Source organism: Coturnix japonica, chromosome 22, assembly GCF_054131305.1.
Source record: "Coturnix japonica strain WE chromosome 22, WE-NBRP24, whole genome shotgun sequence".
Lineage (NCBI taxonomy): Eukaryota > Metazoa > Chordata > Aves > Galliformes > Phasianidae > Coturnix > Coturnix japonica.
In genome coordinates, this window is record NC_140684.1 from 2,730,977 (window position 1) to 2,749,659 (window position 18,683).

Below are 18,683 nucleotides of genomic sequence, written 5' to 3' on the forward strand. Positions count from 1 at the left end.
GCAACAGAACATTTGGTCTGGCTCTGCTTCAGAAGCAGACTCAGACTGGCAAACTTCCTCAAATGTTTGAGAGGAGAGCAGTGAAGGTGGTACTGATGAAGTGATGCAGGAGCTGCTTCTGAAGTTCACCTTTCTGGTAAAGCAGCGAGTTGATCTTGGCCATCTCTGTGACAGAGGGTTCCCAGCAAGGCACCAGCGTGGCTGAGGAAGCTGAGTAATGAAATGAGGGAGCAGAAAGGTTGTAAGGTACCAAGTGCATAAAGGAGCTTGATAACCTATTAGGGTTAACGTTAGTTACATAGAGTAACCTGTGGCTTGTTGTATAGCAGGTGGGATCAGCTCAGGACCTCATATTAATCCGTGCAGCAGTGCAGGCAAGGATGGCTGCTGGTGCTGGGTGGTTGTGTATGCGTGAGCTGCTTTGTGATTTGAGACATCTGCAAGAAAAAAATCCATATGGTTTGGCAAAGCTGATACTTTCATTGTAAACCTCTGCTTGCAAGTATGTCCATGCAGATGGCTGTGAGCCTTGCTTTGGGCCTCACAGTGATGCAGCTGGAGCTGAACAAATCTGCTGCTCCAATCTCAGGCTCCTCGGTGGGGCAGAAGGCACAGAAGCAGAGTTGTAGGGTGAAGCAGTGATTAAAGTTGGGCTGTCAGCACAGCAGCTTCAGCTGCAGAGGAAGGGACTTAGCTGTTGTAGGAACATCAGTGGAGTTGATTACACAAAAAGCAGTCTTTATCTCTGAGATAAAAGGCAGGCTGGTGCTGGTGTTTCATGTTCAAGAGTGCTAGTTTAGTTCTACGACAACCAACTTTTCCAGCCTCTTGCTTGTCGTAATAACCCCTCTGCAGCTAGGACTCGGGTTTTTAATACTTGAAGATTGTAGAGTGGCTTCGTTAATAGCTTCCCATCTGCAGGAGAGACAGCTTTGTAAGCTGTGTAGTTGGTGATGGGAGGTGTTGCCTCCGGAGCATCCCCTGCTGCTCTTGTCTCCCAGTGCTGGTGTTAGTGGCAGAAACTGCTGCAGAACACTTTAATTAAGTATAGAGAAACTCACCTGTTTACTTCTTTTTTTTTTTTTTTTTAAAAAGTACATACCATCCTGTCTGCGATCTGCCTGCCATCACATCCTTGCTGCTTCTGAGTCGCATCTCCTGAGCTCTCAGCTCTGGGTGGTGGATGTTCTTTCTGACTGGTACACTGCCCTGGGAGGATGGGGTAGGACAGGCAGGAGTCTGAAATGCTGCAATGTCCTGCAGCTGCTCGGTGCCTTGAGTGGGTGGCACAAGGCTGCTGGGGATGTGGCAGATGGCTGCAGCTCCACGGCCCATCCTGTGAGGTCCATGTTGGGCACCACTCACTGCAGCCTGACCTGCAGCCTCCCACAAAGGCAGCTGGGCACTGGTGGAGGCAGGTTGCTGTAGCTCGGGTTTCCCATCTCTGGGCTGTTCCTGTGCAGTATTTCCTCTGTTCTTGCTTGTGGGGCTTCCAGTTCTTTAGATTTTTGTCTACTCTTGTTCATCTGCCTCCTATGAGGCAGTGTGTGCTGCAGGTTATTTTTGGTATGGAAAGTTTTAAGAGGCCACGTGTACCCTTGCAGCTTTAACCAAGGCAGCCTTGCCCAGTTCTCTTTCACCCAGATACTATTCATTTCCCAACTGCTGTATCGCTAACTGCAGGGCTTGCTGGGGGGCGTCCCGGCCTTGCTGGGAAAGCCATACTTCCAATGTAGCTTCCTGCTTGCTCTGGTCAGGGTGGCGCTGAGCTCTGGCTGTGTCTCATCATGTAGGCTCTGGGTGGGACCCCCATAGCGCTGTGTGAGGGACCAGGCTGTGGGGCAGTGCCCCCAGTGCTGCGCCTTCCTGTGCTCCAGGGATGGCCGCGCTCCCCTCTCGAGCCTTAGGAATTAGCTGTCTGGCGTCCCTGCAAAGCTCGTCCTGCAAACATTTCTAACCTTATAAGGATGCGTGCACTGAAGGATTGCTTGGCCTGGCTGGAGAAGCAAGGTGGCTTCCTTGGAGCCCTATTGCGAACCAGTAGAATGAGCTGACTGCCCTCAGCTTTTTCTTTCTTTTTTTTCTTTTTTCTTTTTTAAGGTAGGTGAACACATGTGACCATCCTTGTCCTCATCTCCCAGGTCCTTGCCAGGAGTTGTCCATAAATCAAGTCAGAATGTGACCTGGATTGCTGCCTGCTGCCTTCCCTGCTGTCCTGATCCCTCCTGAGGGCAGTGCTCAGCAGGGAGCTGCATGGCTGAGCCCTGGTGTGCGCTGTGATGTTCAGAGCAGACTCCTGAGATGCCGATGGTGTGAGTTCTGTTGTGCGATGGCTCCTCTTGGTGCAGGTAGAACAGACCCAGGCACAAGTGCTTGGTGCTGGCACGCTGATCACCTCTGGGCTGAGGTTCTGGAGCTGCTGAGCTTCCCCCACGGGCTCCTCAGGCTGTGAGGGATGCAGGGCCGGCCCCTCTGTTCTGGCAGTGCTCAGGGCCATGTGACTTGACAAGCTGCCATCTTGTGCCCTGCTGCTGGCAGGGGAGGCCACAGCACTCAGCCTTGTGTGTGTAAACGGTCCCATTGCCCCCTGTGTGCATAATGGTCAGGCAAGCAGTGGGGAGGGGGCCCTGTCACTCTGGGACATGTTGGAAAACGGGTGCGACCTGTGCAGCTCTGTAGGGATGGGTCATAATGGGACTGTCTTGTATGGGGGAGCTTGCTGGGAACGGGCCCTTGTGAGCTACTTTAATTAGAGTTTGTGGTATGAGACAGCTTGTGGGGTGGTTCTGCATTAATCACAACTAACTTAAGTGGACAGCAGACGAGCAGCAGCAGTGGCTCACAATGCTCCATTGTGCTGCAGGGGACACATGCAACCCTTTGTCTTAGCAGTGTGCAGGCTTTCCAGTGACCAGGTTCAAAAGCAAACAGTGACAAAAAATACCCTCCAAACAAAATCCAAATTACTGCACAAAACCGGGTTATTTTTTCACCTCAATTCCAAATCCAGAGCACACTAACCAAAATGGTGTTCCCAGCCATGAGCTCTGCTGCAAGACTGAAAGACTCATGCAGAACAAATCAGAGCTGCCCAGTTCATGCAGCTTCTGCACAGGACGACTAAAAGCCTCATTCATGAGGAACGGGAGGTGTTACTGTGTTTCTTAAATCGCATCTGCATTGAACCAGGAGGTGGGGCTGCTGAGTGAGCCAGCTCAGCTGAAGTTGTGAGGGTGGCTGGAGGAAAAGGTGTGAAAAACGCAGCTAATATTGGCTTGTCTGGGACCCGAGTGCTGAGAGCTGAAGGGAGGCATGTTTTTGTTGCCCAGCTCCTCGTGCAGACTGGGAGGGTTGTACTTGGAAGCTGCAGGTGGAACACTTGCTCTGATAATCATTTTTTTTCCAGCTGAGACAGACTAAGCATCGCCAACGGACTGCCTTGATTGTTGATTCTTCTCTAAGAAACATTACGCTTCTCAAAGGGAACCAGATAATACTCTTTCAGTGGGTGGTTCCCGCTTCTGTAGCTGCTATCTCCTGTAAACACGTCTTATTTGTGTTACTCGTTTGTAAAAGTCATAACCCGGTTGGAGGGAAGTCTGTTGTGTGTGGGTATTGTCAGGCATGTTGTGTTTTGCTTTAATTCCTGCTCCAGGAAAATGTAAACCGTGAGCACTCAGGCTGCTGTGGGAGGTGGGCAGCGGTTTGGTTTGTGTTCCAGCTTTCCTTAAGGAAAGGCACGTCAGCCCTGCAGGGATGGGGAGTGGGGAGAGCAGCTGCAATGTGGTGCCAGCAGAGCTGGGCAGGGAAGAGCCAGTGTGCTTCCTGCAGGGAGACAGGCAGCTTTCTCCTTGCAGAAGTTGGAGGGTAGCAGCTGTTCACCAAGGCAGTTTATGTAGGTATAGGGCAGACTTTGAGGCTGAGCTTCTAAGTTGTGAGATCTCCATCCAGGTGGATTCTGCTGGACAGGTATTGCCGTTCAGGGGGTGTTAAAATGTATTTCTAATCTTTACTACTTGAAACTGCTCATTGAGGCATCGCTGAAGGTTTGAAGTGATGCTGTCTGGCTCATGGGCTCTGGGTGCTGAGCTGAGGTGTGTGGAGCTTGTTTGCCCTTCTCAGGGCAGAGTTTGGAGCAGAGCAGGAGCGTGGGCCTCAGCCTGCAGTGCAGGAGAGGCCTCCCTGTCTGCAGCAGTGCTGGAAGCAGGGCAGCCCAGCAGGGCCACACGATGTGCACAGTCCTACAGGTCTGCTGCCATAACTCACCAGGAGTCCTGGAGCTCGTGGTGGGGGTGATGTCCCTGCCAGGCAGGCAGGGCACCCAGTTGGGCTGCAGGGAGGTGTGTGCATCGCAGCAGTGATGGCACAGAGTAGGGCAGCTGCTCTGAAAATCCCCGGTTGGGTCCTCCTGTCTTCAGAGAGCAGCAGGGATGCAGGGTGCAAGTGTCCTTACCTTGCTAAGAGCAGGGAGTGCACAAGCCACCTGTGTGACCTGGACACTCATTAATGTGGTGGAATTAATGCACAGTGATGTCTGTCTTTATCCAAGCAGCACCCTGATGCAAAGCAGAAGCAGAGTGCTGTGTGCCATCTTGCTTATTGCTCTATTTATAGACATGAAAGCGTGCTCTGAAGTTGCTTCGGAGCTTAAAAAACCCACAGAACCCCTTTAAACAAAGGCTGAAACTGCAATTAAGGGGTATTCTGTTAGGTATGTTAGAAATGTGTTGGCCTCCTGGATTCTGGTCTTAGTATGACCACAACTGGGCGGTGAGCAATGCGGGAGGATGATGTGCTGTGCTGGGCCCTGGAGGGCTGCATGCTCACAGTGCAGCCCTGGTTGTGCTGTACCTACCTCAGTGGTTCAGGTGTGATGAGGAACTGCTGCTGAGGCATTCAGGGTGCATCTCTTTGCTGGCAGTCACTGTGCAGATGAGTTTATATGTTTTCAAATTTCACAGCATCTTTCCAAAGGAGTGTGCAATGGCTGAAGCTCTGAACTCGTGATGTCATGTTCTTGGACACCTCCTGACTGAGTATTAAGAGGCCTTCATTGCTGGGAGTGAAGGCGAGATACTCCATCTGTCAGTGCTCGTCTCCAGCTGACACAAAGCCTACACACCTGAAGTGATGTCCCTGGCTGGAGCAGCCCTGAATGTAGTCTGTTCCTGCCTGTTAATGGTGGCACAAAGACGGTAACTTAGATGGTGTAGGCAAGCTTTGAGACCATCCTGCTGCCCACTGTGCTGCACCAGGAGCTGTGTGCAGCTTATCCCAGCTGGAGTTCCTGTGGTGTTAGGGATGCTCAGGGCTGCTTTGTTTGTTCTTCCTCTGTTGTGTTATGAAATTGAAGCAACTGAAATAACGTTTCTCTAAGCAAACTATCTGCCTTACTTTGCAAGGTTCAGTTTTTCAGTTAGAGTGGTAGGATGATTCCAGTTGAAAGGCTTCAGAGAACGAGCAGTGGGATCCTTCTAATGTGGATAAAAGAGCTGCTGCCCTGGTGACACCGAACCCTCTGCCTTCATTCTACTTGTGCCTTCTGCTACAGTGCCCACCCGCTGCCTTAGAGCAGGCAGTGGAAGGCCTAGGGGCCCTTGCCCTGTGGAGTGGTGTTGGCTTTCTGACTCATCAGTGCATGGCAAGCTGGGGGTTTGGCTGCTCTGTGTGTTCAGAGCTCATTTTAACTGGCTGAGCACTTTATGCACTTCTCAGAGCCCAGAAAGCTTGCTACGACTGGCTTATTGCATCCAGGAGCTACCTCTGCAGGCAGTAGGGTGCTCTGTGGATCCTGGCATGCTGCTGTCTCTGTAGGTTATCTTCAGCTGCAGGCCTTCCTGTTCTACATCGGTCATGTAGCCACATAAAAGCTTGCAGATGTTGTTCGTCAGTCACTGAGTGATCGAGGTCAGGTTGCAGAGACATTCCAGGCACTTGTGGATCAGAGCCGGTCCTGCAGCACCTTCTGTTAGCGGTATCCCTGGCATGGTCCTGCAGCAGGGTGCAGTAACTCTCTCCTGCCCGCATTGTCCTCTCTGCTCGGATGTGTGGTCACATCCAGCTGGTCTTGTGACACCTGTTGACTCGGGAGCTGCTTTTTCCAGAGAGGGGAACTTGCCTGTCTTAGTGCCGTAACCTGATTTAGTGCTGCGGTTCTCCCTTTATATAGCTCTGTTCTTTTAGCAGAAACCACACTGCAGACAGATGGGCGGTAAGATCAGTGTCAGCCCTCCCATCTGCTTAGCTTGCAAATCCAGTGATTGATGTTTGGCATGGAGGGATCTGCAAGTTCTGAGTGGACTTACTGTCCCTTGGTTCTTAATGAATACCCGTCCTGTGGTGGTCATGGCTAGTTAAGAGGAAGAACAGGGTTTGGGTTTGTTGTTTTTTGTTTTTTTTATATCTGTGTTGGGTTTCCAGTGGAAAGTGTGAAATATTTCAAAGGCACTTCTGGCTATTGCAGACCCTTGTATCATCATGAGGACAGGCGTTCCTTGTTCAGAAATGCCTCTGCTTTGTGTATAAGACAATGGTTAGTTACACAGTGCTCTTCTGCACCCCCAGAAGTGCTGGCGTGGGCTGTGTGCCATGCGCTGCCCTCCTGCAGTGATGTGGGTGAGGAGGGTTGTGAAGCAGTTCTCCTTCAGTCTCTCAAATGTAGTAAGTCATTGGTGTTTGTCAGCCTATAAAATGCTTTGGGGAGTGTGATGCTGTTCTCAAAGAAGAGAGCAGGGGAGACCTGTGATGTATCATGTCTGAGTTGCCGAATGCTTGCAGTGCAGCTGTGCTGGGATCTCAGCCTGGAGCAGGAGAAATGTGCTGTGTGGGATGCTGCCCTGTCTGTAGCACTGACCTGCAAGGGCAAGACAGGAGAAAGAAGGTGAAGCTGTTGGCCAGGATAAATGCTCTGGTGAGAGCTGTCCAGGTATCCCTGTGCTAGGTGAGGGTTGTGTTCTCAGGTCTGCTGACAGAGCAGAGATGTGAATTTAAAGCAGCTGGAGAGCAGCCCTGTTGTGCTAAAGGAAATGGCTTGAGACACTTGTAAAACTTCTTGTTGTCTTTTCTGTGACTGTTTTAACGCCATTTTTGTTTCCCTTTCTAGGATTAATTGCTGAGGCTTTGTAAAATGGCTTTACGCTTTCGCACTTTTATCCCATACGCCATACCTGGAGTGCTGGCACTTCTTGGCTGCTGGTGGATCTATTCCCATAGAAAAAAGCATCCAAGCAACCATAAGAGAAAAGCAATAGCCATTGTGGAAGAGAAGCAGAAAGAACTGCCAGAGAATGACTCACCACCCAAAACGGAAGCATGTGTTCCTCAAAGACTGCCTCTCTCCCCAGAAGAGGAACGCCCAGAGAATGAAACCTCGACCTCCCTGCTGCCAGCAGGGCCGATGACACCCTCTCTTACGCGTCAGACTCGCGAGAGGTTAGATTTCTCACGGGACCTTTCAGCCCCAGCAATAAGGACAACTCAGCCCAGCACCATTGAGGACGACAGTGAAAAACTAGAAATTAAAGATTCTCAAGATGAAAACAGCGTCCCTGCTTGTGTTTCTCTCCCTCTGATCTCAAAGAGTGCTAAGTGTCACAGTGGTGCTGCAGTCAGCCCTGAAGAGGACTCAGGCTCTAGTGCAAACCAAGCTAAGTGCCCATCAGCATCGGTGGTGCTGACACAAGGGCCTTTTGGAATCGCAGAGGAGATCAGCAATGCAGAGCAGTCAGATGAGTCTTCATTTAAGTCCCCTAAGGAAAGCCAGATGCCAGAAATCGCGCTGTCTGATACTGGCTGTGTGACAGCCCTTCACTTGGGATTGGAAAAGGAAGCCAATACCCCACAAGCCCTTCTTACTAATGAAGTTGTATTGAGTCACCAGGATTCTGCAGTTAGGATGTTACCAGACAGTTTGCAGTCTGCCTGTTTGGAGCAATGTAGGGAAGAAAAGATATCCGAGTCGAATGACAGTACTGTACCTGTGTGTCATGGGGAGGACACACATGCAAAAGGAAATGAGTTGGAGAGAGAGAGGATCAGAGGAGTGAGTCTGGACAAAGAAGAAGTTGAGAAAATCGAGCAAGTAGCAATACAGATAATTTCCAAGGTCATTTTGGCAGCAACTGAGGAAGTGCTGTCTGGTTCTGTAAGCGATGTGTCCAGTCGGATCTGCCAGGCTGCAGCCAGCCGAGTTGAGAGACCTCAGGAGAGAGCAAGCACTGTTTCTTCTGATGAGCTGCTTGTGGCAGAAGCTGGAGGAGGGGATAAGAACACAGCTCTTAAGAGTGATGCTGCGGTACCAACATCCCTGCCAACAGAGGAATGTGATCAGTGCGTGACATATTCCAGCTGTTCAGCACTTGGCCATTTATCCAGCCCGGTTCAGAGAGACGCACAAGACCATCAGGAAAAGAACTGTGTGAGCAGTGAGTCCCAAGGAGGTGATAGAACTCTTGTGGCAAGCCACGGAGAGTCACTGGGAAAGTCACACTTGACTGTGGAGGACTCTGGGTTTAGCACATGTGCATCTGAAGGTGGGACGAGTGTGGAGGACCTGTTGCAGAACACAATGCTGTCTGTTGCATCAGGTCAGCATTCGGACTCACTGAGCACATCTGCAACCCAAGACACTTCTGCTGAGCAGAGCTCAGAAGCAGGTGAAAAACCTACCACAAAGCTGCCTGAAGACAGCAAAGTGCCATACAGTAATGGGATGCTGAAAGAAGACGGTTCTGAATCGCGCCATGAGAGTAACTGGGTGGCAGAGACGGATGGAGATCACTCGGGAGGTAAGGGGTTTGTAAAGCTTCTGACAAAATATGGTGAACAGACATTTCTTGGGCAGTAACACCTTGCTTCACAACACATTCAGATAATTCCTTTTTGTATTAACATTTTCCCAGCAGGTGAATGTTTGTGAATGGGTATCCAAAGTAACACTGGATGTTCAACATATCACGAAATCACAGGGTTCTGTGATGTGCTGCAAAGGGATGAACAGGCTGATTCCCTTTGAGCACAGTGCTCACTGCCTAAAGCAAAGTATGTGAGTGTCCCCATGATATGGTGTGACTGGATATAGACCACATGTAGGGGTTGAACACCTTACTGGTTTGAAACTTGCTAATGCAAATGGTTTCTGCTCCAGTTCAGGCAACCTCTAGTAAGCACTGAGTTCTTATCTCCATTTGTGGGCTGCTTCTGCAGGGAGGCTGTAGGGCAGGCTTCTGAGGTGCTGCTGGGTGAACCAGCAGAGTTTTCTAATAAATCCTGATAAAATCTGTTGGTTGCAGACCAATTACCCTGAAGCCTTTTTTGCTTGGAAGGGTAGGTGCACGCCAAGAATTCTCAACAGGCAGCAATGCTTGTGGAGTTCCTCCATCTGTCTTTGTGTTGTTTTTGCCTTCTAGATCCTGGATGATGTATGCCTGGCAGAATACAAAACTGTCTGAGCAAATGTTGACCCATGTGACCTTGGGGATGGGTGTTAAAATCCTTTAGGATCCTGTGGCGCCAACAGCTCTTAATGACAGGATGTCTTTTGTAATTGCTGCATAGTGGGGTTGCTGCTTGTTGCAAGACAAGGGTTGAGTTTGCCAAGAATTAAGGATTAAACCTGCAGAACATCTTCACTAGTGAGAATAACTATGGGAAGAGAATGGTTTTGCCTTGCTGTCAGTGCTGATGTGATGAGAAGATGTAAGAATGGGTTGTGCGCCTGCTGATAAATAGCAAGAGCTGAAAGCTCTGTGCTGAAGCTGAAGGCTGGGAAGGAAGGATACAGCAGGTAAAGCTGTTAGTGTGACTGTTGGATAAGAGGCCCTACAGCTGACCTTCACACCCCGGCTGTGGGATTTCAATCCTCTTGACTGGAGAATCTGTGGCAAGCAGCTGTGCTGTTTGTATCTGACTTTCTTGGCATCTGTGCTGTTTTACTAGTTAAAATGTAGCAAATGCGAAGTAGAGCTGTTCAGTTACTTTTCTTTTAGATCTTGTACTGGATGGTCTTCATGTTTCTGCATGTTGATCCGCAGGAAGGATCAACTTTGTAACACACTGACCTGAAGGAAGCTGTTTGTTTTTCCCCTTCCCAAGGGAAACCTTCTTGATACAGACTCAGCTTTGGTACTGTGTTATGGCATATGAGGTGTTAAGGCAAGAGGCAGCTTGGGTGTGCTCAGGATTCACTGTGCAGCCCTTGTTCGGGCAGGAATGTGATATGAAGCAGACAAATAGGTTGTGTTCCTCCCTGCAAGGAGCACTGTATAAGCCATGGGGAAAATGCAGAGTATCTTTCCACAGCAGTAGCTCTGTGTTGATAATAGCATAGCTTCCATTCAGCTGGTAGTGGTGACTTTAGTGCCCTGTCTGTGCAAGGTGTCACCCTGTTTGAAGGACTCATGCTGAACTTCCTTCTGTTGTGTTCCCAGAGGTACTCCAGGAACAAAAGAAAACTGTTTAGACTGTGCATGGCAGGGCTCAATCTGTACTGAAATGCTGCAGAACTCAGTACAGGAACACGCCACATGAATATACGTGAGAAAAGCTCAACCTGCAAGATGATGTTGTAGCTGGGTGGATATTGAGAGTAATCAGAGCGCTGGTGTGTGTGTGTGTGTTTTGTAGGTTCGGATGTGAACAGCATGGATTCTGTGGACAGTGGCTGTGCCCTGGGGAAGACAGAGACCCACCAGAACTCTAAGCCAGGAGGAGAATCCAGCAAGTCCGACCTCACTATCTGGGAAATCGAGGTTCCAAAGGTAACCAGCCACCAGCTCATCATGCTTCTTGCCCTGCCCTACATAGCGATCATCTGGTTCTTGCAGTCTGGTAGTGGCTCAGTGCTGTCCCAAGGAGACAGACAAATAAACAAGGATTTAAGCATTTAGCTCCTGTTGCAACTGACCAGGAGTGAAGAGCCTGTACACAGCTGTAATCAAGAGGCACGTAAGATCTATACCCAGGGTAATGTTGGGTGTTAAACCCTTTACTCACCATTATCTTCCACCCCAGCCTGTTAGTGCACTGCTTCAAAAGTGTTTCTAGAATGGTTTGAGGGCACAAGGTTATTAAGAGCAGGTGAGGATTTGTTTTTCACTGTATAGGAGGATTATGTTATAACATGAGCCTGTCTAAACTCCTCACAAACAGAATACTGATCTGAGCTGTTCTGTGGAGCAGTCTGCATCTATCTTTATAATGAGATTTCTCTTGCATTTGTGAGAGAGGATATAGTTTTGGGGACCGTATTCATCCCTTCTCTCCTACTTTGTGTATGTGGTCACCCATGACTGCTGTACACATCGTTGCCCTTGCAGCTCTGCTCCTCAGCAGGCCTATATGCTGACAGTTGGTGAAGTGAAACAGCAGCTGTCAGGATAAGCATGCTGTTGCCTTGAGTGCACACTGCACAGCTGCTTCAGGACTGTATGCTCCGGCACGTGATAGCCTGATTTACTCCCTTTTTAATCTAATTAGCTTGTGCTATACCTGACACGTTTTATTCAAAATGTAAAGTAGTATGTTGAACGTAGTCTCCTAAAAACAAAAATACGTCAAGATTGGGAGATGTTCTTTCACTTGCTGTAGTAAGGCTGCAGCCTTCACCACATTTAGTTTTGTTTTCATGTTTTTTGCAAGATGTGAATGTTTTAAAACGATCAGTACACACTGAACCGGTGTCTGTACAAACTGCCTTATCGCAGACCAACAAAACTGGTCCTATGTTGCTTTGTACTCATCCTGCCTAGCCATTTGTGTGCTGGGAAGTGGGAATGTGGGTGAAAGAAGGCATGGAGAGCAGCCTTGTTCGATCCATTTCTGTTCCTGACTGTTTTCTTATCTCTTTTGTAAAGCATTTAGTTGGCCGCTTGATTGGCAAACAAGGGAGGTATGTGAGCTTCCTGAAGCAAACGTCTGGTGCCAAAATTTATATCTCAACACTACCTTATTCCCACGACTTCCAAATCTGTCACATTGAAGGTGAGATGTGTCTATTCATGGTCTAATACTTAGCTTATGGGGTGTAGTTCAATGGGCAAGGAATTTAAAACAGTTTTACAGGCTTAATGAGTCCAGTGCTCTATGAAACTTTTCTGCTCACAGACAGTGCAGTTACAGTAGCAGTGTGTACCAAGTCACCTGTATCCTGGCTTGTGAACTCTGTATTCTGGAGGTGAGAGTGCAGTTTAGAATCCTGAGCTGCTGTAGCTTGTAACCAGCACCTTTGGAGGATCACTTAGTGCTGAGGGAGGAGCTAGGGAATGTGTGTTGACAAATGGACTCTGACTGTGTGGGAATTAGACTTAAATGTGGCTGAAAAAATCTACTGGTACTCTGTGAAATAGATCATCCTGGAGGCTAATGCTGTTGAAGTGATGGCCTGGCAACCTTCATTGCTCATGTTGGCCCTAGCATCAGATTTAATGGCCAGTCTTAATGTTCTAGAAATTGTTGATGTAGCCTAGGAAGTTTTTTGTATCCTACATGAATCAATACAGCTACATGTATGTCCTTAGAATATCTGTGCAACAGACTCTGTGCTGGACTTGTGTCTTCCAGGTTCCCAGCATCATGTGGAAAAAGCACTGAGCCTTATTGGCAAGAAGTTCAAAGAGCTGAGTCTCACCAACGTCTATGCTCCACCTCCACCATCGCTGGCACTTCATTCCCTCCCTATAACTTCCTGGGTAAGCCCTGGTTTGCTGGCTCTGGTGGCATTATGGTACCTAATTGCATTTGGAGAATGCTTACACATTAGTGTTTCATTGAATAATTGTTTTTGCTGCTCTTGCTGCAAGATGCTTAGAAACGCTGCTTGCATTGGGCATCTAGAATCTGTACAGTAACTGTGCACATAACTGTCTCCATGGATGTGAAGACAAGCTTTGTTCAGGAGGACTGAATTTAATAAAGTTAAAGGCACTTTTGATGTATTTTGAGCAGAGTAATGCTTTGTGTTCTGGGAAGTTGCCCAGCACAGCAGCTCTCTGGTAGGCAGGGCACACTAACTTTTGAAACTACCTCAGTGACAAATCTTAGCCCCTGTAGAGGTTGCCTTGATATTGAAAATCCTGTGGGCGAGGCTTCCTTGGGAGTTGAACAGCATTGATAGTGCAGCATGACTTGACCTACGATTATGGCTGACTCTCTCTGATCTTTTGTGTAGTCCTACAGCTGCTCTGTGCTGATAGTCTTTGTGCACAAGATGGGCCTGTCTTCAGATCTGATTTCCTTTAGTGTAGAGTAATGCTGGATATCTTTCTGGTTCTGATCCATAGCAGCCTTTGGAAGCCAGCTACTGGAATGCTGGTTTTCTCCCACCAGTGGCTGTTAGCTTTAGGAGTTGCTCGTGGAACAAGGAATTAAACAGTGTTTCTAAATGCAACTGAAGCTTATGTGACAGGAAAAGCTGATGAGTATTTCTTTCCTTCCTGTGGTAGTTGATGCTCCCAGATGGAGTCACTGTAGAAGTGGTTGTGGCTAACCAAGTCAATGCTGGACACATGTTTCTACAGCAGCATACGCACCCCACCTTCCATGTCTTGCGTAGCCTGGACCAGCAGATGTATGTCTGCTATTCTCAGCCTGGAATTCCAACCCTGCCAACACCTGTGGAAGGTAAGTGACTTGGACTTAATGTGAAGTGCATAACAGGGAAAGAGTAATTAGCACTTGCTTTCCTTGTTGGAGACAGCAGATCTGGCTGCTAGTGACCAGAGGCTGAAAAAGAAGTGGATATTTGCATAGAACAGCATCATAGTGGCTGAGATTTAGTGGCAGAATGCATATTGCTGGTCTCACCTGCTGGCCCTCTCACCTGGGAATGTGAGAGGTGTGAAAGAAAATAAAAGCAATGTAAGAAATGCTGTTGACTCTTAGTAAATAACTGCGTAGTACCAGTAAGGTGTGAAGTGCTGTTTTCTAGAAATCGATTAATGCTGAGCTTCTCTGTATTTTGTTCTTTGCAGTTGGTATCATCTGTGCTGCTCCAGGCCTTGATGGGGCATGGTGGCGGGCACAAGTTGTTGGCTACTTCAAAGACAGCGGTGAAGTGGAGATCAGATACGTTGACTATGGAGGATACGAGAGAGTAAAGATTGACACGCTCAGACAAATCAGGTCTGTAGTTTCTTTTCCACAGCCTGAGGCAATATCTGGCTTCAGTAGGCATAAAATGCATCCATATAGTTTGAAATACTGAAGTGGGAGATGGTTAAATGGTTTGTCCCAGCAGTGGGGCTGTGGAATTCTTGGGTGCGTGGTAAACCCTTGCAATTTGTCTCCACTTCCATTCAAAAAAGCCACGCAACTTCTGCCACTTCAGCTTGGAAACTTACCAAACGGATGCCTTCTAGAGTCCCAAATGTACCATTAATAGATGAGGTAGGACTAAAATTCAGCTTCTGTGTTCTCCATCCCCATTGGCTGGGAGAGCTGCATACAAGCCTGTTAAATACTTAATTGTTTTAGAAAGAGTGACAATGGCTTGCAGGTAAGAAGCATAGGCTCTGTTGTAGAGCTGATATTTGCTTGGAGCTCAAACTGACTTGTCCTGTTGAGCAGGCAGTTTATTGCTTCTAGTTAGGTTGTTGATGGAATAGTTTGTTTTTTGGTTGGTTGTTTTTTTCCATTATCATTTATAAACTGAGTTCCTATTAGAGCAGTTGATTAAGCAATGTCACTTTAAAGAATACAGAAGTAATTTGAAGCCATGTTCTTATTTTGATCTGATTCTCTTCTTAAGGTCTGATTTTGTAACACTACCTTTCCAAGGAGCAGAAGTTTTACTAGACAATGTGGTGCCACTTCCAGGTAATGGAGCTCTTTAGCTACTGTTGGTGTTCCTCCTGTGGGTTTAAATGCGCACCAGCTGTGTGCCAGAATTGATTGTCTAAACTTTATCCCTCCTATTGCAACCTCTGAAGTGGATTAGGGATTGGAAAAATTGTATTTTATTCTTCTGGATCTGCTAGAATGACACAGTCTGTCTTACTCAAGAGGAAGATAATAAATATCCAGGCTTTTTCCTGTATAGGGGTGAGAATGAATTACTCTCCTGAACAGCAGCGTGTCAGGACTGGCAGGTTGTAGCTGAAGCAGCTGTAAAGATTCTGCTGCATTCAGACATAGTGTAACTGTAAATGCAAACTTGGTTTTCAGTCTGCTAGACAAATACCAGATATTTTCCTGCTGAAAAGACTGATGTGCACGTTATGCCTTGAGAAGGCTGCCTCCAAGCGCCCTGATGTCAGTTGCTGCCTAGAAATGCTTGCTGTGTTTTCAGTTGTTTCTCCCCACCCCCTGGTGGCAGGCTCTGGCTTTGCTAGCAGTGTTTCCCGTACTGGTGTCTAAAATCCTGCCCCCCTGGGTGCAGAAGGGGTACAACATTGGGCAGGGTTTTAATCTCTGGAACTTGTGGCTGGCAGGACTCCTGTGCAGGTTCTGCCAAGGCTGTAGATGGGTGGCAGGGTTTATGCTGCTGCTCGCAGATGTGAGGGGTTTGCACATGCCCTGAGAAAATCTTCCTCCTTTGGTATTCTGGAGGTGCAGGGAATTCCTTTGTTTCTGGTGATCATCCCAAGGTGGGGAACACAAAGAGGAAACTATTTTGTAACCCATAGATAGGAAATGAATGACTTTCTTCCAAAATGAAGCCATGTCCTGTCTCATCTTCACGGAGTGGATTTTAATTGTATTGGCTGGGACATGAGAGTTTCCTGCTGCATCGTGTGTGTGCAGTTAGCAGCAGTACCCCTATAAGCTGTGCAGGTTGTGAGATTTGGGCTGCCAGTGCTTGCAGAGTGTGTTTGGCACCATTCAAGTGCAGCCAGTCTGTGGGAGAAACGTTTCAGAGCTTCTTTTTATAGTATTGCACGCTGCAGGGTCAGGAAAGGCCTGAGGCTCCTGAGCTTACTTCATTTAGGATCAAAATATTAATGGCAGAGGTACTGCAAAAGAACACTTCTGTCTTTAAAGCTTCCTCATTCCTCAACCACTCATGTTCACGTGAAGTTAGCTAGTGGCTTTGAAAAGCAGTTCATCCTCTCCCTTCAGCAACACAGCAGGCATAATACTTGTGATCTCCTGCTTAATAGACTGGTTTCAGCAAATGCCTGCAGCAGCAATAGGTGAGGATTCTCTCTGGCCTAACTTATGTGGGAGGTCAGACAATATTAGATTAATGGTACCTTCTGGACTTTAAAGCCTGTGAATATCTCACTTGTTTTCTCCTGTTCTTTTCTTTCCAAAGATGAGGATCACTTTTCATCAGAAGCTGATGCTGCTGTTAGTGAGATGACCAGAGGGGCAGCACTGCTGGCGCAGGTACATGAGAGCTGTCTGGAAAAGACTTGCTGATGATTTTACTGCTACTGTTATCCTCTCTAACCCTAGTATAGTGTGTGTGTGTGTGTTAATCAGAAAGTCTAGAACCTGTAAGCCTGGCTGCCGGGCAAGATTCTTTTTGAGAAGCCTAAGCTCCTGAGAACAGGCTTGTGTAGCAACCTTGTATAGCATCACCACTGCACGGGACTGTGTGCCTCTAAGAGCTGTGCAAAGAAAGGGGCAAGAATCCCTTTTGTCAGCTGATGCAGACGATGAGGATGGATACATAAATGGGCTTATGGAGCCAAAGCGGACTGTTCAGGTGAAGCACTGTGCTGCCCTGCCAGCCTGGAGTGTTCCTGCCACAGAAAGATGTGGCCTGTGGCTGGTTAGTGGAAGAAGGGATTCTAATGGAGCTCAAAGGCTTCTGTGCATGGTGCTAGGTCTTACTGAAGGGGACTTTACCTCTTTTGAAGTGCTTCTCATAGTGGCTGTAACTATCAGTGTAAATTAATTGAAATGAGATGAGTGGGAAGCCTGATAGTGTTTGTGATAGCTTTATAGCTTCCTTTGGCTTAACACAGTGCCCAAAGGCATAAGTAATTCTGGCCAGGGCAGAGATTTGAGCAAATAAAGTAAACTTGCCAGCACTATCTGAGCTGTGTGGTGGCAGCAGCTGATTCCCCTGATCTAGCATGTGAGTTGAGGAACTGAGTACCATGCAGTGAATTACACCAGCTCTGCACCTATAATGAATGAGACCAAATTGCTGTTTTCTGTTTCCAGGTCACGAATTATGACAGTGCAACAGGTCTGCCACTGATACAGCTGTGGAGTATGATGGGAGATGAGGTATGCTGCCATGCTGTTGTTTAACATGTTTCAGTTCTGATTCATCACAGTGCTGATTTGGAACGTGGCCTTTCTTGTTAGTGGTTTTTTCATTCTTTTTTTCCTCTTTCTTCAGGTGGTGTCAATAAACAGAACTCTTGTGGAAAGAGGATTTGCTCAGTGGGTTGACAACTACTAGTGGTGTCCTGGATGCCTCGACAACATTTTCCTAACAGGGAAAAAAAAAAATAATCCTGTTTTGCACTGTTACAATTCGGTTTGGCAACCTCTTACGGAAGATCTGTTTACACCTGCCTGCAGAGTTTTGTGGTCCATTGAAAACTGTTTTGCTCAACTGTTACCATTTCACTAGAAACACATACCTCATCTCAGTGAAAGGCAGGGTGTTAAAAGCCATAATGAGAGATACTGTAGCTTTAAGGCAAAAAATTCTCCCTGGCCTCTACTTAAAAGGCAAAAGCCTTTCAAATCCTGGGGCTTGCTTGAAGCTACCAAATGCCCCTGGAATGTTGGCTGTGGCTACATTTGAGTTGGAGATGTGTAGTGCCCATGAAGTTGGTGTCTGCTTTTCCTGGAAGTTACAGTTGCTGTCCTTTTTATTCTTTAAGCAGGCTCTGCCTGTGCAGTTAATGAATGTTATTCAGGAATTTAATGTTCAGTTACGGAGTTTTCTATATGGTGCCACTAACGTGCATAAATTGCGTTCATCTTTTATCTTCTTGATGCCAGGAGGTTGATGAGCTGCATTTGTTGCACATACTGTGACACGTCTCACTGCGATCGTGCTTTTTATGCTTGATAAGCTTAAGGAAGAAGCGCTTGAAGAGCAGGATACATTACCACTACAATTTTGCTCTGAAATATTATGTATTTAAAGAAAAGAACCGATTGCCAAGCCTAATTGTAATTTGTATTTTTTCTAGCTGTGCAAGTCTGTAAATATATATTAAAAACATTGTAATATTTTGTACAAGAAAAACACTGGAAACAAAGGGAACTTTACAGAAACTTTTTCACACCAAAATGTCCTTTGTAGGTAGAACTGGTTTGGAGTGCATTAGGGTAGCCGATGTATTTGGAGCATCTGGAGATGGGAGTGTTTCTGCTGTACTGTCCACAGGATTAGCATTCCCGTAGGTTGCTGTCTGGTTTGAGCTGTGATCACTGCATTCTTTGCTATGTTTCTGTACAGACCTGTTTAAAAAAGAGAAAAAAGAAAGAAGTACCCATTTGACATTCGTGTGGCAGTGGTTTTCTCTCTCACTGTTGTTTTTCGGTTTTTGGTTTTGTTTGGTTTTTGTTTCTTTTTTTCTCCTTTTTAGATTTATTTGTATCACAAACTGAAAACATTTGTTTTTTGCCCCAGTAATTGAAGCTGACTTAATACTCTTAAGCACATGCCCTCTAATGTTTATCACTTTAGATATGTATTGAGTTGGGATTTATTGCTGGTGGAGAAGATACTTGCCAGGCAAATTATGTAGTCAGGGCCTCCCAGGTTTTTTCAG

The 18,683-nt window shown here is 47.2% G+C and overlaps 1 protein-coding gene across 2 annotated transcripts in view; it reads left to right on the plus strand.

Moving 5' to 3' along the window:
- AKAP1 (A-kinase anchoring protein 1) overlaps positions 1 to 18,409 on the plus strand; it is a 22,869-nt gene extending 4,460 nt beyond the window's left edge. For both annotated transcript variants that reach the window (XM_085521659.1, XM_015881102.2), the window contains exons 2-11: positions 7,103 to 8,786; positions 10,624 to 10,757; positions 11,853 to 11,979; positions 12,559 to 12,686; positions 13,440 to 13,617; positions 13,968 to 14,118; positions 14,744 to 14,811; positions 16,250 to 16,323; positions 17,110 to 17,175; positions 17,291 to 18,409. In XM_085521659.1, coding sequence (XP_085377785.1) covers positions 7,127 to 8,786; positions 10,624 to 10,757; positions 11,853 to 11,979; positions 12,559 to 12,686; positions 13,440 to 13,617; positions 13,968 to 14,118; positions 14,744 to 14,811; positions 16,250 to 16,323; positions 17,110 to 17,175; positions 17,291 to 17,353 — 2,649 coding nt within the window. In that variant the 5' untranslated portion in view covers positions 7,103 to 7,126 and the 3' untranslated portion in view covers positions 17,354 to 18,409. The remainder of the gene's footprint in view (positions 1 to 7,102; positions 8,787 to 10,623; positions 10,758 to 11,852; positions 11,980 to 12,558; positions 12,687 to 13,439; positions 13,618 to 13,967; positions 14,119 to 14,743; positions 14,812 to 16,249; positions 16,324 to 17,109; positions 17,176 to 17,290) is intronic.
- Positions 18,410 to 18,683: the final 274 nt, after the last annotated feature.